The sequence below is a fragment of the Passer montanus genome, unplaced genomic scaffold (assembly GCF_014805655.1).
Source record: "Passer montanus isolate IOZ18808 unplaced genomic scaffold, ASM1480565v1 scaffold106, whole genome shotgun sequence".
NCBI classification, from domain to species: domain Eukaryota; kingdom Metazoa; phylum Chordata; class Aves; order Passeriformes; family Passeridae; genus Passer; species Passer montanus.
This window is the reverse complement of record NW_024357170.1, coordinates 1932304-1957432: the sequence shown is the minus strand read 5'-3', so window position 1 is coordinate 1957432 and position 25129 is coordinate 1932304. Positions and strand designations below refer to the sequence as shown.

At 40.3% G+C, this 25129-nt stretch overlaps 1 protein-coding gene across 5 annotated transcripts in view; it reads right to left on the bottom strand.

Annotated features, from left to right (window-relative positions):
* Positions 1-507: 507 nt before the first annotated feature.
* SHISAL1 (shisa like 1) overlaps positions 508-25129 on the bottom strand; it is a 72213-nt gene continuing 47591 nt past the window's right edge. For 3 of the 5 annotated variants that reach the window (XM_039721271.1, XM_039721261.1, XM_039721280.1), the window contains exon 5: positions 22205-22472. In XM_039721271.1, the coding sequence (XP_039577205.1) occupies positions 22457-22472 (16 nt within the window). In that variant the 3' untranslated portion in view covers positions 22205-22456. Of the gene's footprint in view, positions 4089-22204; positions 22473-25129 lie in introns of those variants that run through there. The other 2 variants (XR_005628898.1, XM_039721288.1) reach the window with 2 other exon arrangements.

The following is a 25129-nucleotide window of genomic DNA, read 5'->3' as shown; positions in this document are numbered from 1 at the left end:
AATTGTTGATCCTGCCTTTTTGTACAGAACAAACTCAACTGTGTTTGACTCAGCAGGAGAGGTGAGCCATGTGGGACAGAGTACTTTATGTGTGAAAGTCAAAATGTTGCTTTCTTTCTGCTCAGTTGCAGTTTGGCCTTCTCAGCTTGCCTCAAGTAGTGGAAAGATTGTGTCTATTTCTTATCAATTTATCTTCAGTGTCCCACAATTCCCTCTTAAATATCTGGTATCAGCAACTGCTGGAAATGTGAAGCAGACTAAATGGAACACATATTGGTTAATGCAATGGCCTTAGTGGTTTTTTTGTGGTGTGATTTGGCTTTTTGGGGCCCCTTCCCCCCATCTCTAAGTCCATTCTTTGGGTTAAATACAACCTCTTCATTTTACCCTTGTACAGACTATGGGGTTCTGGCATCTGGGGTTTTCCCGCAGAGGGAAAGGAAGCCACGAATTTTGAAGCTATTGAAATACTCAGAAGCTTGTATCTCTACAGCTATTCCAGACAGCTTTGAAACACTAAAGCAAGTTTTATTACAGAGATTAGTTTGCATTACACTCATTTATTAAAACCTAAGGACATCTTTATAAAAACTACTGTATATAAAGACAAGAGCAGTGCAATAGCAGTGTAAAACACATTTTTGGTTTGCTTGGCAATCACTTTAGAAAGACAACATGATTCAAATATGAAGTCAGAGAATGCTGCAAAAAATAGGACAGGATTAGAACAGAAACTAGATTAGCAAATCACTGGACACTGGCACATGTTGATTTCAAACACCAAGTGTTATGGAAACAGTATTATCATAAATGTATTAATAAAGATAATCACTGCAACCCTACAATGTCTAGTTAGCTTAATTAGCCTAAAATAGTCTGCTGACTATCAAAATAGACTATTGTACTGTATATATATTATCTCCTTAGTAATTTACTACTTTTGTAAAAGAAGGACTAGAAGAAATGCCTGTCTTACAGAAGAGAACTTTTCAAGCTGAGAAAAGGTGTTTCTTCCCAGAAGTGGCTGAGGTTTTGTTTTTGTTGCTTTACTTTTCATACACAGTCACAGGTGGTGGAATAGAACTGACTTTAAAAAATCATTTTGACATGTTAACTTCACCACTTCTTCAAGTGGACAGTGCTCATACAGAAATTACAGCTGTAGTAAAACTATAAAAAAACAGGTGTCTAAAATAGCTGCTACAATATGCTGAATTATACATTGAGGCCAGATTATTTTCACTCTGTTTTTTGTAAAATTCATAACCAGGCACGAAAGATGGTTAAATTACAACACTGAGTCCTGCACAAGCTTTATAACTTATCTTTTTATGTCCTACATTATACACAGCAAGTTGGACACAGTTTTCAGTGAAACAGGAGAGAGGAAATTATTTGGGCAGGGGAAGGGCTTCTGGAGCAGGAAGGTCTCTAACAGCCACTGAGATAGACAGCTGCCATTATCACCTGGGAGGTATAAAGTATGCACTTTTTTAAGTGTTAATTTAAGATCCCTTATTTTTCCATACATATTGGAATGAACATAGAGAAAAATACAATTATTTTAGTCCAGATAATTTCTTTTAGAGAAGAATTGCATTTGAACCAGTCTCTCTGCAGAAATAACTGAAAAATTCACTGCAGTTTATCTGGTCCACCATAGTTTTGATCAAGTAAATGCAGGGGGATGTCAGAGCACAGCTACAGAGGTGGATGAGGTGTTCAGGTGACTGTTTGTGTAGCCAGTATTCTTCTCCAGTGTCCCAACAGCAAGGAAGAAGGGCTGAAATGATGGTAGGAAAATATGTAGTGCACTATTTCCCTTTAATTTAAGGCCCAAACTAGCATTAGTCTTATCCAGTATCTTTCATTCTGCTAAATTAGAGAGACTATCAGGTGATTATAACACAATTGATGAAAAATTGTTCACCAGCTACGACATGGATTTATCCATAAATTAATTGGTAGGCAAAATCAGAATTTCAGCCAGAGAGTATCTACCTTGTATTTACTGGCTCTGTATAGAGAATAAAAGAAAACAAATAAACAAAAAGCACATCCATTACAAGGTATACATGTACTAGAAGTAAAGCATAAAACTGCTCATTAATAACGCACAATTCCCAAAGGGAAAAAAACCCTTACAAAATACAGTAAGTCACACAAACCAGTATCTAATACAAATTCCTTTATGAACATAAGCTTTTTCCAAAGCTCTCTGTGGCAGTCATCACCTCACAATGAAAGTAGGTGCTGGGAGAAGGTAAAAGCAGTTACTGCAGAGTGCCACACTGGTTACTGTGGATACTTTTTTGGGTGTCTGCAGGGGTTATGGATCTTGGAGCCAATGACGAAGTGTGGAAGAACATGATGTTGGCATGGATGGCATCACCTCCAGCTACTCAGTTTGCTTTGCTTTTCTTGGAGAGTTCCTAAGGTGTAACACCCCATCTGCACTGTGGCAGCTCCCTTAGGTCTCTACAAGTTGGGGGAGTGTGATGAGTGAGAGTCCTGGGACAGGATGGAGTTTCATGCCTGCAGGGTGGCACTCCCACCTGTGAATTTGTTCTTTTAGGCACTGCCTGCCCTTACTCAGTGATACCTGGCATGTTTAGTTGTTGGTTTACAAAGCAAAGGGCCATGTGTATGTTGGCATACTACTCAGACTGGTCTTTATTTGAAGACTGGTCTTCCACTCCTGTAGTGTCCAGCCTTGTTGGGTCCTCCAACACTATTTATTCCTTCATGGTTTTAGTCACCTACCATCCTGAACTCCAGTAGCTATGAACTAACTCAAATCACTGAGAAGAGTGTCCCCTTTGAGTTCAACAGAAAACTAAAATTCATTCAGCCAAAGAGATACAAAAGGAACACTTGATTATTCATTAACAATGTGTTCCTCATGTTGTGGTTAATTGGTAAAATGTAAGGTTATTTTAAAGTTACTGAGATTTGCAGGACAAAATATTAGACATGAAGGATTAAACTGGCATTATCATGGCTTTGTGTTATGATTTCCAGATGAACTCCTCTGTTTGCTTGTCACTGAGAGGTTCTCCATGCAAATATCTTAAATAACTGAATTTCACAGGATTTGCTCATGTAATTGGTACTGTATGATTTTAAAACATCCCTGCCCTGTGGAAAGTTAAGTCAACCTAGTGCAACACAGTGATCAAGTGCTCCACATACTTCTGTGGCAAAGTCATTGCCTTTCTGGCTTACAAATGGATTCTGAGATTTGTGTGGGGTAAACTCTGCAGCCAGGCAGTGGCTGAGGAAATTTGACTATTGTCTTGGAAAGCAGAGGGACAATGGTATTATTGCTTTTGAATATACAGTTTGCTGGGGTTTTTTCTTTCTCTTTTAGCTTCAAGGAGTATGGGAATGGAATAGTGTTGCATCCTAATAAACCTGCCCTCTTCAAGAACCTGAATTTAAGAAGGGCTTGGATAATCTTAGCAGAGTCATTGCCAGTGATCTAAAAATGTGCTTTATGGTTGAAATTGCCCTGCAGTCTGACTCAATGAAAGGGCTTTGCTTACCTTTGCAATGCATAGGACAATATGATTAACAGTGATGTGGATTACCAGCATCTACCCTATTGTTACAAAATGTTCACCAGAGAACTTTGGAAAAACTCACATTCAGGATTCTGACACTTAGGCTGAGATTAGGCTCAAATGGCAATTGATGGATGGGGAGGCAAAGAAAAGTTATCTACCAAAGGTTTGTCTTGAGTTCGTTTTCCACCTTTGCGTGGATTTGCCAGAGCAATGTGATTTTCTTCCTACTGAGCAGTTTCACAAATATGATGCTTCCTTTCAGAGATAATAGTGTCAGTCTAGAATTAAAATATTGCTTACAGACTACTTTCTCCTGGAGACTCTTTCTATATAATTTGCCTGTAGAAGTTGTTTGAATGGTGTCTGTCTTCAGGTGACTTGCTCAGTCTTCCTCTTGTAGTCTTTCTCTCTCCTGCTTATCCATAATTTTTTCACCTCTTGTAATTTAGTTGATTTTCTTGAAAGCTGCTCCTTGAAGTCTGGTCTTACCTCTCCCATTTTGAGGCACATCAATATAATTTTCTGGAAGACATAAAGCACAAATTGTTTCCATAATGTTTCAGGAATGCCCAACACAAATGTATTTCCTGTAAAGAAAACCTTGTAGTATTCCGAGATGCAGATTTAATTTGGGGAGGCAAGAAAGAAGAAGGAAAAGCATGAGGAAGAAAAAGGAGGTGTTAAGAGGCTTCTACCTCCCTTTGTTAGCTCTCTTTGGTCTGGTATGACCTTGTGTGTGCTATGGATGGCTGCATTCTCCTTCTCTTGTTTGATTCTGCATAGCCAGAGTGGGAGGCTAAGCTGGTTTCTCCCTGTTCATATTAAACTGGTCCTGGCTGCTTACTCTGATCCCTATTCCTTTCCTATGATGAGAAAATGTGCTTCTATTTCCACACATATACATGGGTAAAATGATATATTTATGTGTTTTCCTTACAGAAGTATTACTAAGCTTTTTGCTTGCAGCACTTTCTGGACATTACAGCTGCTTTAAATCTGCTGCTTTAAATCTTGTGCAGAGTGTGCAACTGGCTGTGGGATCCATCCACAGACAATTATGGCAGAGTGCAGGGGGACGGGCTGAAGGTCCAGCTAGGGAATGTTTTGAGGCAGACTAAGGTCACTAATCATAGTAACAAATTAAAGAAATACATCTGTTTGCTCAAGCAGGTAACAAGTGCAAGATGCTGGGCACTGCAAGGTTGGGTATGCAGCCACCTGAGCCATAGCACAACAGTGTTACCTTAATTCAGATTGAGGCATTTTTCATAGTACTTTCAGCCAGGGAGGACCTCCAGACAGAAATACGAGATTTTCTTACCACTCTGAGGGTTTAAGCCTTTACCCAAAACTCAGTCACATGAGACCTGCCAAGGTTTGACAGCTAATTCCTTTCTAATAACCAAATAGTCTACACAGCCTTTTTCATGTTAGAAAAAAAAAATTGTTTTGTTCTGTCACTGTCCTTTTTTGATATAGGTTGAAATGCATATTAACACAACATGCAAACCTGGCTCTTGTAAGGTCTGCACACAGATGACGTTTAAAATGAGTTGTTAATATCTAGAAGAGAGTCTCAGGAGACTTAGGTATAACTAATTAACAAAAAAAACAAACTGGGGAGAAAGAAACTGCAGACTATGAGTGCATATCATGGCTTGCAGACACCTCTGTCCTTCACAGCAGCTTCAGTTGTTTCATCTCACTCTTTTGTAGATTCCCACATGTGCTTCCCCTCCTGTGAAATGCTTTACTAATCTTCTATCTACATAATTTAAATCACTAGATTGTTTGACAGGATACAGTGTCTTTTATTTATCTATCTTTGCTTTTAAATAAATGTTTAGAGATCAAGCAGATAAAGCAGGCATTTGTGTGTCCCAGGACAGAGTACAATTTTAAACATATCAGACCTATCAGCCAGTCACTCTTTTCCTCTACCTGAGTGTCCCCAAGTTGCTGCTGGCCAGGTCCTTCTTCAGGTTAAGGTAAAATCAAGAGTGTCACCAAAGCAAGAGTTACTGGAGTTCCTGGACCCAAAGACCATAGCAAAGTTCATTAATATTTGTCTGCAGCACAGAAGCTATAATACCACTCCTGTGCATAGCTTAGATTTCCTGCCAATTCTTCTCCTCTGTCTAAAGCTATGGGAGAATGAGTGGGAGGATGTGGAGAGCAGAGCCAGACCCCACTCAGCTCTGGAAGCCTCTTACAGCACATTGGGAGTATTCAGCCTGCATTTTCCAAGCTGGATGAGTCTGGGCCAAATCCCTGCTTTCAGCTTCTCCCTGAAACCAAACCCTGATGGGACAGTTGCTAAGCTAAAAGCTCCTCTTCCCCTACAAAAAAATGGAGTGGGGTGTGTGATTGATTGATTGATTGATTGATTAACTGGGGGCTGGACCAGTAAGGTTGAGAGGTACTGCTTCACATCATTTTGCAATAGCAGGATCCCATAAAAATACCTGCATTTTCCTAAGGGATATGAATGCTAATTTCAATGTGCAAGAGTGTTATATTCCAGTCCTCCAATACAGCGTGCTTGCCAACAGAAACCCTGTGTTTGTAACTTCTGGCCACTTCTACAGGGTTTTAATGCACTTAGAGCTGAAGCCTGTGCTCTGGAGGTAGCTCAGGTTGCTCCTTTTCCCTGGCAGATGTTATTGTCACTGTACAGCATCCCAGGCTGCTCAATGAACAGCACCCAGGCAGGCCACATCAGCAGGGGGGAGCTTCAGATCAGATATTGGGAAGAATTCTTTACTATGAGGGTGGTGAGGCCCTGGCACAGGTTGCCCAAAGAAGCTGTGGCTGCCCCATCCCTGGAAGTGTCCAAGGCCAGGTTGGATGGGGTGTGGAGCAGTCTGGTCTAGTGGAAGGTGTCCGTGCCCATGCAGGGGGTGGAACTAGATAAGCTCTAAGTTCTCTTGTAACTCAAGTCATTCTGTGATTCTTGATTTTCATTGCTTGACAAGGCAGCAGCCAACTAAAAGATTGCCTCCTCTTTGACAGCAGCAATTGCTTGGTGGCTCAGTTCTGCTGGAATGAAATGCCATCTGTTAGTAATGAAGGAATGATTCAGAGCCTCTGGAGGCAAGATTTTCCAGAGATTTCTGCCATTTTTCTAACAAATGAGATAAACAGTTGCCACATTCACCATTACAAGGCCTCTAGTTAAGTTGGTGTTGACATAAAAGTGCCATGGATCACCACAGTCCCTTCAGGCCTCAGATACACCCTGGATCCATGACTTACATGACAGTTCACACAAATGCAACCAGTCTCTGCAATTGTTCAGGTTTTGCTCTGGAATATAATGGCACTACACTGATCTGAGCAGGCCTGCTGTGATCTGCATCTGCCTTCCAGCCCCTCTCAGGGACTGGGAGAAAATCTTATGCTCTCTCTGGGCACAGGCAGAGCTGGGATGGCAGGCTAACAAACAGCTTTCCGCAACAGGAAGCCTTTGGTAGCTACACCTATTGTTACAGGAAATAGGAATGTGCCCTCCTTGCCCAGAAATGGAAGGATGAGGGAGGACAAAGCACAATGCACAAGACTTTGTAAAAGCCTCACCAGATTGAAAGCGAGGACATGAGAAATTAATTGCAGGACAAGCACTAAATGAAAAGCCATTCAGTTGTCTAAATATATTTCAAACCAGAAAGAAATAGAATATAATCTAATCCCTCTGCCTGTGGAGTCTGCCAAAGAGCAGGGAAATAATGTTGATCATTTGGCATCCGTAGACTCCTATGGCTATGTTATACAGAGCAGCATGCAACATTATATCCAAAGTATATACTGAAAGGTTGCTTGGGTTACCAATACTAATTCTTGAAAGTTACAAAATTCCAGAGTGAATGCTGCTCATTCAATCTCAATTTGGCCATCTTGTTTGCATGAAAGAAAGTGGAAAGTCTCAGACTTTTTATGTGGGGCTCCTCATCTTTTTTTTTTCCGTGGGAGAACATCAAAGTAGCTGAATGATTCAGGTTTTTCCAATGCAGAGGAAAGTTCAACAACAAGAAAAATTTGCTTCAGGTTGGCTCAATACCAAAGAGATTGAATGTTCAGGATTTTTTTAACTGACAAGGAACAACTCAGCATTAAGCAGTGGCCCTAGGTGCTGCCTTCTTGCCATAAAGGAGCATTGGATTTGCCTCTATTTTCATCCCCAGGCATTGCCTCACTTTTGATGGATCACAAATTCTCCTCTGGTCTAGCTGTGAAATGCATCCTAGTACCTGCATGAGGTTCAGATAGGAGGAGGACCTTAAGTGGTGGAAAATCAATTTTGTCACAGCCACTGCTAAAAAAGACCACCATCACTGACAACTTCTGCTAATATTTCTAAATAATAACTGGCTCAGGGAAGACAGACATCTGGTGCTTAAGAGTTTACACAAGTCAGGCACTGGACATGTTCAACTTGAAAAACAGCCTGAAATTTCAACTCAAGTGCTGTTCCTACCGTAGCTGATAATTCTGCAAAAATTGAGAGAAATGTCAAAATATGTTCGAAAGCAGATACCTCAGAATGGTGTTAAGGTTTAAATGGAATAAATGTGCAATACATGCCTGAATCACCACAGTTAAACAATGTTGCTTTGCAGGTGGGAAGAAAGCATTTGGATTATTTACATTTCCCTTGCATTGTGCTTACAGCAGTTTGTTTGCTCACACTGCAATGAGCTAACATTAGCACAGTGTCTGTGAGCTCAGACACATGGTGTGAATGTCACCTGTCAGGCTGTTCTCCGTTACACCTAGGAAATGCAGGTAGGAACCAGGCATGTGCTTACTTCCACTGCTCTTTCACAGCTGAATCACTTGTCTGTGTAATGGAAGCTAATTATCGCCAAGGGCATCATGTGTAAAAAGGTGATTGCTGACAGCTGTCTCAGACGTCCCAGCACTGACTGTTTACAATGGTTTACTAGAAAGGCTTACTAGAAAAAAAAACAGCTTGTGAAGCTGTTTTAAAGAAGTTTCCATCTGAATAGTTTGTTATGAGTTCTTGTAAGTCTGCTTTTTAAATTGCTCACCACTATTATTATTGATGCCTTACTTGAAGGGATGGGACTCCTGTTGGGCTAAAAAAGATTGACTACTCAGATAAACATCAGCCTCAAAGGCCATGAGATTTTAGAGGGATAAGAAGTTAGCCATAGCTCAAGGTAGTCACAAATTTTTTTGTTACAAGGCAATATATAACATTCTAATCCAATAGAAAATTGCCAAAAAGTTTATTTTGTTTTTGTTACTTATCACCTTTACTTAATTCTGCTGCATTGCAGATACTTTTATCCAATGGGCTATTATTACACGTACACACATATACTAGTATGATAACATCTAAACTCTTAGCTTACTCTGTACAATTACATTACTACACTATAAAGCCCTTCACCATCTTACCCAATACCATTTCTTTCTTACTTAAGGTATATTCTTACTTATAACTAGAGAAACATAAATTTATAATTTTTCTGCTTTATGTCTGTGTACTTTTTTTTTTTACATCAATCCAAGCTTCTTCCAAGGCTATAAATCAAACCCTTCAGTATCTGTGTAAGTTTCTATCTTTCCATTTCCTACAACCACATTTCTTAGTAATCTCACCTCTTACAGAACCAGTCTAAGCTTGTGCAACTCCCATAAGGGCTCAGGGGAGCCTGAACTGAACTGCACATGGCATCACATCACTTCTGAGAGCTGCTCCCTGGTTTTGGAGGAACTTGAAACACTTTGGGAAGCTCTCATGTTCCCAAGGGACAGGCTGGCTTGGGCAGAGAGAGCTGCTGGCAGATACCAGCCAGGTGCCTGCTGGCCAGGTCGTGCTGCTGTCCTGCAGAGGAAGGTTGGTGGGTTAGGGGAGGTGCAGGGCTGCTCTCTGTGTCAGAGGGACAGACAGGGACTTGGAAGATTTAAACTCCACTGCTGCTTATTTTCCAGATAAATCTGAAAAAAATACTAAGACCACCTAATTACCAACAGCTGTGTACCCCCAACTGGTGTGCACTCACCCATGAGATTGGGATAGCACACCAGTGGAGGGGCTTTCTTTGCCTCTTTACTTTTAAATTTGATTCTGTGACTTTTTGCTGCTAATATTGAGTTCAGAGATGGTTTTCAGAGGAACACTTTGCCTATAGAATGTGTTTGGACTTCACACTGGTAGACTCACTGGTTTGGACTTGTGTCTAGGGCAGTGCTGTGATTTGGAAGCCAGAGAGCTGCGAAACAAATTGCAACCAGTCAGGAACTGGCTTTGTTACAGCACTATGGTCATACCACCAAAGATTTGGCTGGTCTTTTGGGAAGTGAGGCTTAGGATCTGCTTGGATCCGAGGCCTGTCCTACAAATGGATGCAGGAGGAGGTTTGGCACTTGCAATGAGCCTGGAGAGCTGCAGCAGGCAAGGACTGGCCTCGTCCAGCTCTTTCCGCTGAACTGCGGGTGTTAAAACAGCAGCTGGCTTAACTTCTGTCATTAATATGGCTGCTTGGCCAACACAGCAAAGCTTAGAGGGAAAACTGGTTTCCTGTAGAGTCTCTGGAATATCTATAATTGTACAAATTAAATATATTTTTTGTCCCATCAGCTGGGTTGGGTGGGAGAGGAATGAAACCACACAGGATACAATTTTCTTTCTTTATTTACTAATGGCCATATTTTACAATACTCACTTGCAAAGAGTAGTGATGTGAAACCAATTGGGTTGCTAACATAAATAAACATTACTTATTGTAAATAATGGTTTCTGAAGTAATCCTATGCTCCTGAAAGTCAAGTATTTTTCAATTAGTAGCAGTGTTTTTCATTTGGTAGTTCCTGAATTGGTTGATACTCCTGAACACTGTTCTGGAAAGTAAAAACCTCCAGGAGAATTTCTGAGGTTTGTTTTTATTTTAAATGGAAATATGAAACATTCAAAGTTTGATTTACAAGTTTTGAATGGAGGAACAGATGAAGGTTTGAGCACATAAACTGAAAGATGATCACTGAAAAGCTATGTTTTTCCTCACTGAAGAGCTGCAGTCTGACTTTTCATGATCTGAAATGTTTTCCTCCTCCTCTTAAGGTTACTTCAGAAAAATATTCAAAACACCCCAGGCCTTCCAAAATGTCTTAAAAGAGTGGATGGCCCATTACAAGTAAAACTGAAAATTAGTTTGACTTACTAATTCTCCAGATATTTTTGAAACCCTTGTGTCACTACCAGGCTGCCTGAAACAGATGTGTGGCCTGAGGCTGAAATTCATCTGGTTGATTGTTGATCAATTTTCCTGTTAATATCTGGCAGTCCTGAAAAAGCTGATACACCTGAACCAAAATTTCTTTGTATGATTCAAAAAAACCCCCAACCCTGGTTTTGCTGTGTAAACAGTTTGAGCTGCTTTCAAGATTTTTCAAGACCCCAAGGCATCATAATGCCAAGCTGAATGTGGGTATCATATGAGGAACTCTAGACTTTTTATTCCACTTGAGACTGTGCTCATTTTCACATCTTTTTCAAGTAACTGGAGTGACCAAATAGCTTTAATTGCACTCCTGTCATAGAGGAAGATATTTAAAAACAGAACTATTGCTAGAGGCAAGAGAGTATTTTTTGTCTGCTTCTTTAAGGTCCGAGTGTGTTGCTTTGGAAAGGAGACTTATTGCTATGTGTAGTATAACTTAATGGCAGAGATATTCCAATTATGCTTAATCCCACTTAAATGCAGACATCAGAATGGTAAAATGAGTTAATTTCTAGCGAGTCACCTCAGGGTCCTTTACTGTCAACAGAAAGCAACTCTGCAGAGCTGCTCTGCACCTGCAGAGCTACTCTATTCCTCCTCAGACATGCTCCAAAAGAAAGTGATAGTGCAGGAACCTCAGAGTCCCAAGCCTAACTTAGGAAATCAGAAGCCCCACTGGCCCCAAAAACCGAACTATAAAAATGTGCAGCAGTAGTACAGATTTCTCTTAACACCATCTTCACTCTCACACTGCCTCGTGCAAATATACAAATTAATATGTAAATATATGAAACTGTTTTACAATCCAGTACCACTAAGTGAAAGGATTTTGGTAATCTCCCTGTTCTAGTTAGAAAACTTTCCTCAAGTATATACACAACCAGATTTGATGAACACGTATAACATACCAGTAACATCCTAAAAGATTCTGATGGAAAACCCAAGGCCTGTAGGTATTTCCTCACATACAGCTACCTCTGGAAAGGGAAGCAAATTCTTATCCCACAGCTGCATGTGCAGTTCTAGATTTGTGCCCCCCCCCACAAACTCAGTGGTAGGAAAGGTGAATCCCTGAGGCTCATGACATGCCAAGCGATGCTGCATGTTCCTGTGGGTGGGGTAATAGATGGGCACTCTCTGGAGCAGGGCTTGATCCTCAGTTTGTTCTTGGTACTGCTGTAAAAGCTCTTTAAAAAATCTGTGAACTTGAACTATTTCTGCATCAGTGGTAAGGACTGAAATCTCTGATTTCAGCTCATCCCAATTTCCCAAAAGCTGATGCCACCAGCTTTCAAAATCTGTTCCTAGAGAGTGGCTCTGACATCTCTCAGACACTCAAATATTCTTCATGTGTGCTGAGCTCTTATACAGCAGTGCCAAACCATTCATCTTAGATCCAGGAGAGCACAGTGGAGGGTACAGGAGACTTTATAAAAGCGTGCCTTTCTGTGTTAAAATTCAGTTACATGATAGGAGAAAAAAACCTCCTTTCATGCTGACTGACAATTTGAATTGAACAGATCCTCTAGAAAGTGAGGTTTAAAAAAAAAAAAACAGTAAAACTTGGCATGTGATTTATGATGTAGCTTACTAGGGGACTACCTTTCCCCACTTACACAGTCTCCTAATGCACTGAAAATACTGACAGGGATTTTTAAAAACCACAAGCACCAAAACTTTGGTTCAACAGTATTGCTTGATTCAGAAAGAAGAGCACTTATAGAGCAGTCTGGTAACTTTTAATTTTTTTAATCTATTTATATATAAATGAAGGACAATTTAAAAGGCTGTCTGTGAAAGCTATACTCAGTACAGCTCACAGTATCTATCTTTACCTATGGGGATGGTCAGTTCTAAGTGTTGTAACAGGTTTTTGCAAGTTACATCTGAGGGTATATGCAGCTCAGTTATACAGGACAATATGGTTTGTACCTTGGCATTAATTGAACAGAAACTTTAGTGAGTAGAGAAGAAATGTGGCCAGATGTAAGGAATACATGTGTTTATTTATGTATCTATCTGGCCCACAGTTCCTGTATATAATCTCTGACATTTTTTTATATAGGTGTAGCTTTGTTTCTGTGTAAATTCAAGAATAATCCACTGACCTAAACAGCAGCTCAAGCCAGCCTACATCAGGTGAATATCCTGCTCTTTTTGCCCTAACATGTTGGCATCAGCAAAATTCTTAAAATTGCTGTCTAGCATGTCATGATGTCCAGCAGAGGCTAAGACCCAACCACTTGCATGGAAATTGAACTGCTGAAACATGCTGCAAGGGAAAAGGGGTCAGACAAACATTAGATTGGAATGTTCTGGTACCATTTACAGAGCTTTGAGGAGCTGACTTCTTCCAAGGCCCACAGAAGTCAAGAAAACTGAAAGCTATTGAGATTTCATGTTAGAAGCAGGACAAGAGTTTGTCCCAGATTCTGTTTGAAAGAATGTGGCAATGCTGGTTTACAAAGCAGATCAAATGAGTATATTGCTTGAACTGGATCCCAGCTGGATCACTAGGAAATACTCCAGGCTCTTGCTCCCCTGCTAGGAGGGTGAGTGCTGCATAGAAAGGGGGCAGAACAGTGGAGGAGGAAGAAGGTGCCCAATTCCTGTGCTGGCCTCCAACAACCAGGGAGCCCCTCTGGGTGCTGGAACTGCTCCTCAGCCTCTGCACTTCATTTGGCTGAGGAAGCTACTTCCCCTTTCTTTCTTCCATTTCCATTTCTCTCTCCTGAACATGAAAAATCTTCTGGGACAAGATGCACGTGCTGCTTCCCTCTGCTTTGCCAGAGGTTCAAATTGCTCCAGCTGCACAACCATCTATTTAGGAGGGAGTAATCTGTTTCAGCACTTGAGTTTTTGAGCACAAAACCTATGGTTTTGCTCAGATCTGCATATTTAGTCCAAGTTAAATTAGCTTTTTTAGTTACCTCCGTACAATACAGGAGATTCTGTTATTTCTGGTAATAAAATGCATATTAATGACATGTGAGAAAAAGTATTTTTTTAAATAGTTATTACTTTTACCAAGAGCTTTATTTTCTGCTCTCACTTTTCAGTATTAAGAGGGCTAGTCTTCTGAGTCAGAGCTCAAGAGAAAAAATGTAGTAATTACTGTGTTGAGAGCTTTCATTGTAGGATGAAACCAGTCATGTTTTTTGCAACTGTTCTTTCTGTGTATGTTTTTCTTTTCACAACTGAATTTGTGTGGCTTTTCCAGCAGCAGGAAAATTTAAACTATTTCTTTTAAAATACATTTCTGAAGATACTTAAATAAACAACACAGAACTGCTTTTTAACATTAACAAAAGTATCAACAGCTAAAATCAATAGAAGTAATAAAGCTTTTGAAATTTAATTTTTTAAGTTCCTGTTTGGCTTCCTATTATAGATCCAGTGTATGTTTCCTTGCACATAACCATCTAAGCAATAAATAACTTTTAACTTAATTTCTTTGCAGTTAGGAGGAGAAGGACAATACCCACAACACCATCATTGGTTACAGCACTACACACTGGAAGCAATGTTAGAAAGGCAATTTTATGCAGAAATGCTTCTTCCTATTTCCTCCCCACCTTTCCCATGTAAAAAAGTGGTAGGAGAAATTGAGGTGTGCTGTGATGTGGAAAGAGAAGAGACCAAAGACCCTGGGCAATTTTAGCAGAGTGCAAAAGGCAAGAAAACAATTTTTCTTCTGTGGTTATCTGAACTGTATGGCTGGTTTTACACAGAAACATATTTTGATGCCAGTGCTGGAACTGTGACTGGTTTATTATTTTTAAATTCTCTCACAGCTGCATCTAGATATGGGTGTGCAGGGGCATCAAATGTCCTTTGGCTGCAACAGGAACTTTGTGCATGGCTCAGTGGCAGTGTATGATCCCTGTGGAGCAGCATTTCTTGAATCACAGAGAAAGAAAACCAGTGCTTGGTTGGTGTCACAGGACTGAGGAATTCCACTTGGTATGGCATGGTTTGAATGATAATTTACAAAGCGTGGAAATTTTTTTATTTTTTTGTTGTGTACCATTATGACTGCCAGTTGGTGGGTTATTCTCATTTTGTTCTGGGTTACTTTTCATCTTTTCATTATTTACTTCTTTTTTTTTTTTTTTTTTTTTTTTTTTTTTCATCTGTGTGCACATTTCATATTGTGGATCTATTATATGCTCACTTTTTATGACAGAAATTCAGAAATTTAAGCTTCTTAGAGCTGCCCAGTGATAACTGCAGCTATCACGTGTGCACCTTAACATTAGAGGAGAAGCAGAAAGGCTGTAAGAATTCAGGATAATTAATTCCACAACAGCTTTTACATGCACACACTGTAACAGAGCCCATTGCTGGATGCTCTCTTGTCCGCTATAATCTCACAGTGCTTTCACATGAAAAGTCAGAAGCCTGTTACGTACTAAAATAATTTTCACCTCTTCAGTGCTGCTACCACCACTGGCTCTCTGAGCCCACAGAACCTGAGAGATAAGGACTGGGCAGGTGGTGCTGGGATGAGGCTTTGCCCAGAGATTCCCATTCTCTGAAGTGATTATGCAATCACTGCACAGTTCCACTGACATCAGCAGCTATTATGCAGCAGCTGCATAATCAGGCATTTATTGGAAGAGGTAGGGAAGAAGATGGCCACATGTTTGTCCCCTGCAGTCTTGGACGGCAGAGGATGATACAACTGGAGAAAAGCATCATGTGAGTTTTGATGTGCAGCTGTTGGTTTGTGTTTTCTGACTGCTCAGTGGGCATGATGAGCTTGCCATGCTAGGAAAATGTGATACTTGGGTCACACCAACCCCCTGCAGCTCCAGGCTGGGACACAGGGGCTGGAAAGCTGGGAAAGGCCCTGGAGGTGCTGGGGACAGCACTGGACAGGAGCCCAGGGGTGCAGGAGGCCAATGGCACCTGAGCTGTGCCAGCCATGGTGTGGCAGCAGGGCCAGGACAGTGACTGTCCCCTGGGCTGGCACTGCTGAGGCCACAACTTGTATCTTGTGTCCAGTTCTGGCCTTCACAATACAGACATTGAAGGGCTGGAGCAGCAGGAGGGACTGAGGGAGCTGGAGGGGCTCAGACTGGAGTAAAAGAGGCTCTGGGGAGACCTTGTTGCTCTTTATCACTATCTGGAAAGAGACTGAAAACAGGTAGGGGTCAATTTCTTCTTCCAGGTAACAAGCAATAGGGTAAGAGGAAGCAGCCTCAAGGATATTGGATTCTTGGATATTGGAGAAATTTCTTCACTGAAAGAGCTGCCAAGCTGGCAGAGGCTACCCAGGGCAGTGGTGAAGTCTCCATCCCTGGAAGGATTTCAAAGCTGTGTGGATGGGTTTACAGTGCTGGTAGAATGATTGGACTCAATGACCTTAAGGGTCTTTTCCAGCCTAATGATTCTAAGAAAACTGATGTTGGTGTGCATCTTCTGGGACTGCAGCCTCACCCATTCCCTAGGTAAATCAGATTTTTGAAGATTTTTGTTCTCTTAGGATCCTCAGTTTGGCCAGCTGTGCAGACCTAAGTTCCCATTCTTCCCACTGTTGCTTACGTTCCACAAGCTTCCTTGCCAATTTTAAAATCACAAGTAATGGGTGTTCTGCTGCATCTCAAGACATTTCCTTGATCAACTGCCAACTTTAAAAGAAATGCACATTTGGAGGAGATTAATCCCATTGGCAAATTTCAACTGAATAAACGACTTCTATAAACTCATCTTCCAGCATAATATAAAAAAAAAAAAAAATCAAGCCAGGCTTCCAAGCAATTTCATCCATCTTAGGTGAAATTAGTAACCCCCTGGAAATGCCTCTTTCAATGTGTTAGTGAGGATAACTAGTAGATACAGGACTTTTAGATAGCTAAACTAAGTTTAATCATGCTCTTTATCACCAGTAAGGATTTGTATAATTAGACCTTCCAGATATTGGATATTTTTTTCTCCTTGTACAGTCCTCTACTATCTGAAATCTCCTGGCCATGAAGAATTTACAGACTGAGCTCAAATTACCTTTTAATGTTCTTTTAGCCTTGAGCTTCTTCAACTCCATAGTCTGACAAACTTTTCAGAATTTAGGTAAGTTCTGCAGTTCTTCCTGAATGCTTTCCCATCTGTCACTAGGATTTTTCCTGCTGCAGGCCCTAGGGAAGGAGGTCTTTCCCTCTAGCAATCTCATACCACTCATGAGACAACAGTTGCCTATTTCTAATTGTCATCACCTCTCTATGAACTCCACAATTCCAAATTTGCTTGTTTGGCCATCATCCCACAATTCCCACAAAAACGCATCCCCATTTTTGTCTTCTTTTTGTTGTTCATGCAAACACTGGGGCTCTTTTTAATTGGGATGCCTATTTTTGTTATGCTCTAAGACGTTTCAGTGAAAATTTTAAAAAATAAATTGAGTCAACTCTCAGTCCATCATGCAATTTTCTTTAAAATGCCTTAAAATGCAAATCAGGCAGGTGTTCTTCTGGCTGCTGTTAACTTCAACAGCGTGAGAGAAGTTTGGGAGGTTTTTGGTGAGTGCAAGGCTGATCTCTGGCTGCCTTCCACTCACAATTTCTTCAGAACATTTTTGATGAAGCTGTGCTGGGAATGAGCAGGTAACAGTGCTGGCTTCAGCAGCTCCCTGTGACTCACCATTTTCCAAAGACTGTGATTGTAATTGAAAATTACTTTGCCTCCATCCTCTGTGTGAGTGACCAAGATCTGTAACATTAATCAATGCAGAATATAGTTAATGACTGTTTAATTAATTTACCGTAATTCCTGATGAAGCTCACTGCAGTTCCTTTTCCATGTGACAGCCAGCAGTGATTTCCAGCAGACAGGAGGCAGCCTGTGTGGTGTGTGCTCAGCAGAGCCCAGCTCAGAGATGTGATCAGCTCGTTAATACACACAATTCCTATAACTAGGACAACTCCTTTGTGCATAAACTCCTTCCTGATGTACCAGAGCACCAGTTCTTCCAGAAGGAAAATTGTGGGTGGAGCTAGCTCCCTTCCAGATTTGAGCCCCACAGTCATTCTTCTGGTGTAGAGCCAGTGTGCAGACACCTTTCCATCTCTGCCTTTAACATTTACTGTCAATAGCTCTGTCTCCCAAGTCATTCTGCCTCTGAGGTTCTCTAGAGCCTAAGTAAAGGCCCACTATACAGAAACACCAGGAAACAGGTAACCCTATTGGGAAGTGAAGTGATAACCACACACATAACCACTTTTTACACATCTTTTTTATGTTCCTATATATTATGATGGGTGCCACGTTCCAAACAATTATTCCTCTGCTGCTTCTGTGTGCAGGCTACATAGTGTTCTGATTAAACTCATCTCCAAGTTGTTTGAAGGAATGTGCCTCACTTGTTCTGTTTTGGGATCATGTTGTCACCTGAGGTGGGACTAATATTAGCAGTGTTTCTAACTGTGTTTCAGTGACATGTCATATTCCTGCCATTTCATGTCTTAAGCTGGTTTTATCCCCTCAGCATTGCAAATATCCAAGAAACTTTCTATGTGGATTTCAAACTCCTCAGAGGTATGTTTTTTTCCTGCAGTGAATTGCAGGTGTCTGTGCATATTTATTTATGACAGTGTTGATCACGTAACTTCCCCAAAAGCTTTCAAGTGCCTGAAAATTGTTTGCTGATTGACATCAGCACTCTTTCATGTCTCAGTGAAGAATATAATGACACAGATTTCAGTGCTTCTTGATCTATTTTGCTTTTGAGTCTTAAACAGCCAAGATATATCTGTTACCTTGCTAATAATGAAAATCTGTGTCTAATTTCTGGTTATTTCCTTTTAAGTTCTTTTTTTTAACTGTTCAGTGACACATAAAAACAAGGTCCCACAGACATGTTTTAGCACTTCTCTGATGAAATAACTACTGTGGTTGTTTTCATTATGATCTCATCAGGGGACAGGAACAATAAAAGTAATGATGTGGTAGATTCCTGACCTCAGCTCTCACTGAAAACAATTGTCTGACATTGTTACCGTTTATGGTCCCGCCTTCAGCATTATCATGTAAGTTTCTGATTATTCCATTAATGTCTGGTATCCCATAATATGCCATCATTTCACACAGAAATTTTAGCTTACTTAAAAGATCTTCTGCTACCCCATAGAAGGATTATTTATTACATATGGCTTTTTGCTTAATACTAACTCTGAAAACAATAAATAGGTCAGCACAGGCTCTTCAGTACTCCTTGAATCTAGGGAGTTACTAGGGAGTTGCTAGGGAGTAACTTGTTTTTTGACATCCAAAATATACACTGGGAGCTCCTTTTCCAAGGTGAAAGCAGTGGCATCTTACCTCAGACACTCTTACCTTGTTTGTTCTTCTTCCTTCTCACTTCTGTTAAAAGCACCAAGTGTACACAGATAGTTGTTCTGCAGGCATTTTAATAGCTCTCTGCAGTATAAACTACTGAAGATGGGCAATACCCTGTCTATATATTTTTTCTTTTTAATTTTTGAAAAGTACTTTCTTTCAGAACAATGAATTGCACTAAGTCTCTGTGGATTCTTGTGTGTGTTTTTTTCCTTTTTTTTCCCTTTTGTCTCTATGTTGTAGATTAATAAAGTTTCCCCTCCATTTCTAAGTTGGAGCCTGCTTTGTTCTGTTTCCGGGTCACATCTCACAGTAACCATTTTGGAAATATACCTTTCATGGGGGCACTGGCATTGTGCCAGGGTCAATCCATTATAGTCTCCTACTTAGAAATCCTGTTGCCACTTTGCATAAAGTAAGGATTGTCTGTTTAAATCATTAACTCCAGCTCCTCAACATCTCTCCTTTTATTCTTTCTATCCCTGGAAATATATTTGGCTGGTGCTAAAGTTTCTCTGTCATACTTCACAACTCAAGTGAGGATGTTATTTTATTTTTCTATGCATATTTAAAATGTGTAAAACATTACTCAATTACTATTGAGCATCTAGCACCTAAGAGGATGCCAAGGGTAGGACTTCTGTAATATTTGTACAGTCTTTTAAAGTCTACTGGTTCCTATTGTGACAGAGGAGGTGGAATTTGCTGATACGGTTTGGAATGTCAAACTCCTTCCTTTGTGATGCTACGGTGTTGTGACATTATGCAGTAAAATTGTGGCCTTAACTGGAGTGTTCTGATTTCACATAAATTTTATGCTGCTATCTGCTACTTCAGTAGTGTCATTCCATATCTGTATGATGGGGATGAGGTAGTGATCTCACTGCACAAAAATCTATCCAGAATAGATGAGAAAATTTAAATGGAAGATGTTCAGCTCTGGTTTTTAGTAATTTTACTAGATTTCATTTCTCAGCATGAAGAGTTCATTCAGCAATAGTACTCGGATAACCTTTTAACCACTCACTTTTGAGTGAGTTACTAATGACTATCTTCTCACAGTTCATCATCATATTTAAGTTAAACTGCTTCAACTGTACAGTCCCTTTAAAAGAAATATTTTCTTGAAGCTGATGAAAGCAACAGTCCCAACTCAATGAAAAGGCTGACAAACAGCTGAAATAGGGAATATCAATCAGCCCACAGGCCATGAATTTATGAAGTTATGAATGTAGAGAAATCAATATGGGGTCTATAATTTACAGACCCAGAGGAAAATGAGAATGTAGCACGAAATGAACAATGTGTACTACATATGTATCAACAAAAGATGCAGTTTGTGCATACATAGATACACAAAGATTTAGACTGAACTGGACAAAAACCTTGCATATTGGCTTGTCACATGCTAACAGTGAATTTCTAAACACAAGGAAGAAAGGAAGCAGGCACTCAGTAACTTGAATTATTTAAATGTAAATGATAGAACCAAAATCTCCCAATTTTTTGCATGATGTATCGAGGCAAGCAAACAAGCCCACTGTGTGTTTGTGCTGTTGACTTCCTGCCCTGATGTGCTGGTTTGGGCTGTGGTAGAGCTAATTTCTGTTTTAACAGTAAGGCAGTTCCCAGCAAGCAAGGTAAGAATATTTAGAAGAAAATACATTCAGCATTATCTGTTATTCTAACCCAATATATTCCAAAGGCGTTGGAGGCCCACAGATAATGGTAGATGTAGGCTTACATACTTACCTAATCTTTGTAACCAGACAGATTTTCTATGTGATGTCAATTCCCAGAAGTTCTTTCAAAAAAGCAAAATGTAAGTATTAATTCTTTTTCTTCTTTTTAAAAAAACCTAAATTACTCGTGCTCTGACTTGCCATATTTAGTCTAACATAAAAGTCTAGGTAGGGGCTGTAAATAAAAGCTATGCTTGGCCCTATGGTGCAGAATTCTGTATCTTTAAAACAGCATCATCCTATTGCTGTTCAGTAATTCTGCAAATGTGAAGCTGAGATATTATTTACCTAAAATGGATGGAGGCAGCATTTTCCCTTGTTTACTGTAAATAACGGCATCAAGAGCAGCCTCTGCACAAACTCGTCTGTCACCACAATGGCTCATGATTTTGGTGCACTGTGTGCACAGTGACACACTGCAGCACCAATGTCCCATAACAGAGGCAAGATTGCAGCTCCTACAAGTCACTGAAGGAAGCACTGCAGTGATAGCCTACCTCCTGTTTCAAAATCTGCTATCAAAGCAAATTCTTTCACATGGTGTTTTTAGCCACCAGCAAAACAGTCATGTAGTTTTGTACAGTTGCTGAGGACATGCTCAGTTACCTGCTGGCTCCTAAACTCTGCCAGTATTTTTTATAGGCTTTATTCTCTCTAGTGCTCTGGTAGTCATCTGAAGAGGTGTCAAGTAGCAGGTGAACAGTAGCAGGCTGGAAACTATTATGTTTGTTGTCCGAAAGACAAAGTGCCCCAGAGGAATTCACAGCAAAAGCAGATTCTAGCATTTAATAAGGGAAAGTAAAATAGACTTGCCTTTGCCTAATACATTCCAGCTGTATGAAGGAAATAACAGGGGCTAACCCTCCTGGGCTGCTCCTTTCCTGATTCTAGCCAAGCAGCAGGTTTCTTAAACTGAGAGTCACAGAGCACGTGTGTGATCACAGATAGTGCCTCTGCCTGCTGTCATGCAGAAAGGCAAAGAACACAGAATCAAATGTTGGACTTCAGGACAGTATTTATTCCCTGTGAATTGCATCCTTGATGGAGTTGAGGAGGAGTTTAGCATCAGCAGATCAAGGCTGAGGGATCAAGTCTCCCTCTCACATCCAGAACACACCACAGCCACAGAGGAGCTGGAGAAATTCTGCCAGGCTGCCCTGGTCCACACTTCTTAATGTGATCTTCCTCTTTAGCCTGACTGTTTTAATTACTATTAATTAACAATATTCCCACAGTTGTGAGAACAAGTTGTTTCAGCAGTCAGGATTTTGATTCCCCAACTGACAATATTCCATTTTATTGCCTCCCTGGCTTTTACTTTGCCAAGCAGTAGAAATAATTTGCCTGCTGCTTGTTGCAGTTCCATCTCCAGGTGTAAAAGCTTGCCCACATAACCACACTGCAGGTTCTCTCTCGGGCCAGGAAGTGTAGAGGGTCCAGATCATGTTCTGAAGGATCACCGTGAGAGAAAGCACGGCTGTGTGAGTTCAGGCACTGCTGGCTGTGCTGTGGGTTGCAGAAAGTGCATCCACCATGACTTGCTGCCCACACAGGCCTTGGGCAGCCCTCAGGTGGTTTTCATACTAAAGAAGAAATCAGCATTAGTTGGGCTGCAAAATCCACATACTACAGGATGAAGCAAACCCATTTGTTAGACCAAATGGGGTTGGATGCTCCTGAGATTAATGATTTTCCTTCCTATCCTGGCACAACACTGCAAGAGCAGCCAGCAGCTTCCCGAATGGATTCCAGACCTCTTTACTTATAATAATATTATGGCTATACATGGTTCTCTTTGTCTCAAGTAAACAACAAAGTGATCCACTGTGACAAATGTTTAAACACCATAGGGATGGTTCTACCCACTCTATACAATAACTTGCTTGATTTTTCCCTCTGACACACCCAATTCATTGCCAATTCATAACACTTAAACTAGGGCAACGAAAAAAATGCTGAAATAAAAACCACTTACATCATTTTTTTTAATCCAGGAAGTTCTGAAAACTACTTTACAAGCTATAGGTTAATCCCAACATCCTTCTTGGGACAGCTCCTTACAATGTCAGTTCTCTGCAGTACTTGAGGGATTTGCAAGAATCACTTTCCTATTATCATCATGTAGTGTCTTCTAGAATGGGCATATTTTTAGCAGTGCTCAGATGAATGTAGTACAGGAAGTTAACAACTTCAACAACATCTGTCATCACAAAAACTTGAAAACTGGAAAATGTTTTTAACGGTATTTAAGTTTTTTTATACCTGGGGGTAAATCCATACCTGTGAAGATTCAAAGGTCTATTCTGCATTTTCAAAATGCTCATCTGTACACAGTAACTGTTCTTATGGTATGATATCACACACACACACACACACATAGTGTGTTTGTGAGGTGCTAAAGAAAAATGCTTGTTTTCCCTGCAGACAGAAAAGCTGGGATAAATTTAGGACACATTAAAATGGCAACATAAACTGAAAAGTTGATTTTTTTAGACTGGAAACCTGGTGTGCTACCAAAGCAGGTGTCATAATCTAGAATAATGGAAATTCAGGTAGAAAATTTAAAACAGGTCTTTTAATAGACTCAGTGATTTTAAAAATGGGATGGAAATCACAAATCCAGTAAGTGTTCACTTCTTCAGTGATAGTATGGTTACATTTTGAGAAGAAAGTGTCCTGAGGTCATTCATCAAATATGGACTGCAGAAGAAAATCAGACTCTGAAAGTAAGCTTAATTTCTGTAGGGCAAAATTATCATATTTTCATCTATATAACCTGCAGATTATCTAACAGAGAAATAAATAGCCAGGCAACCCACTCCCCACTGTTTTAGCAATTGCTGTAGTACACAAATCTGTCATTTTCTGAGGGAGCTGTTTACTCAGAATCCTCTTTTGCATGCTAAACATCTTGCCTCTGATCACCAGTGCCTATTGCTATTTTTTCTGTATCCAACTCAGACTGAATCATCTGTGCTCTTGGTTCAGAGGCTCCAAGTTCCAAAAGTTTCAGGTTACAAGAATGAAAATATAGAAGCTAGTGTAGTGTTTTACATGCTGAAATACAAGGGATAAATAGGGTTTTGATAAGGAAGCATCTACTTATTTCTTCCACTGAGCAAGGAAAGGACTAGGGGAAAAGAACAATTTTGTGGGAGCTGAGGGGAGCACTGGGGAAGAAATGAGTGTTACTGGAGTGGCTTATCAATGCTCATCTCCTGCCAACAGGACAAGGAGCATATGGGATGTGCTCACCTGATCCTAATGTACATGGCCCGCTTAACACTTTGGGAAAAGTAAAGAAACAGAAGAGGAGTCAGTCATGAGAGGTGACCAGGAATCAAGCCTTCAAGAATATTGAATGGTTTCAATTTATAATGTTAGAGCAAACTAATAGTACATAAATTTGCAGATGCCATAATTTTTGTACATTTACACACACATATTAAACCAGGATACCATTACTGTACTACAAATGTTGTTCTTAACATACATGGTAATTTTAACTGGAGAATGTAAAATCAATGTGCAAAAAAGAGCAAGGAAAAAGGAAAGAGGAAGTGAAAAGGAGAATGCTCACAACAAAGCACAAGCAATTTTCTCTCTTAAGTAGCAGCCTCAGACTCTTCTGTTTGAGCAAGCACTGCTGTAAGGGGCCTTCAGTTTGATCTGCACTGGATACATCCAGGACTGGCTCCAGTGCCAAGCAACCTCCTTTATCACCGAATTAACCATCACTTCTTTCCTTATTGCAACAAATCTTTAGCTCTATTTGCTCTCTATTTACACTTAAAATTAAGGGGCAAACGATAAAATCATAGGACCATCACTGTTACCATCCCATCTGCAACCCAGCGATACCTGAACGTTTCAGACTGACATCACTGCTGGGGCTTCATGGGCTCCACAGCTCCAGGAACTGTCGTCATCTTTTTCATCCTGCACATTCTTAGATCGCTTTATTTTGCCAAAACTCAACCCTCAGCCTTCTGGAACTCTTCTAAAATACAGTGGTGACTCGGTACTCTCTCTGCATCCTTCCAAGTACTAATGCTTTCTTGGTAAGAAAAAAAGTCCTTGCCTTTCTTGACACCGTTTTCAGAGAAATGTTTCACTCAGCTCTCTCCCTTTGCTATCATTTTCCTTGCAAAACCAGTCCAAAATAATTCAACGTCATTTTGCCCTGTGGCTATGTTTAGTTTTTTCTATTTATACTGCAAGTTCTGCTTGCTCCCATAGA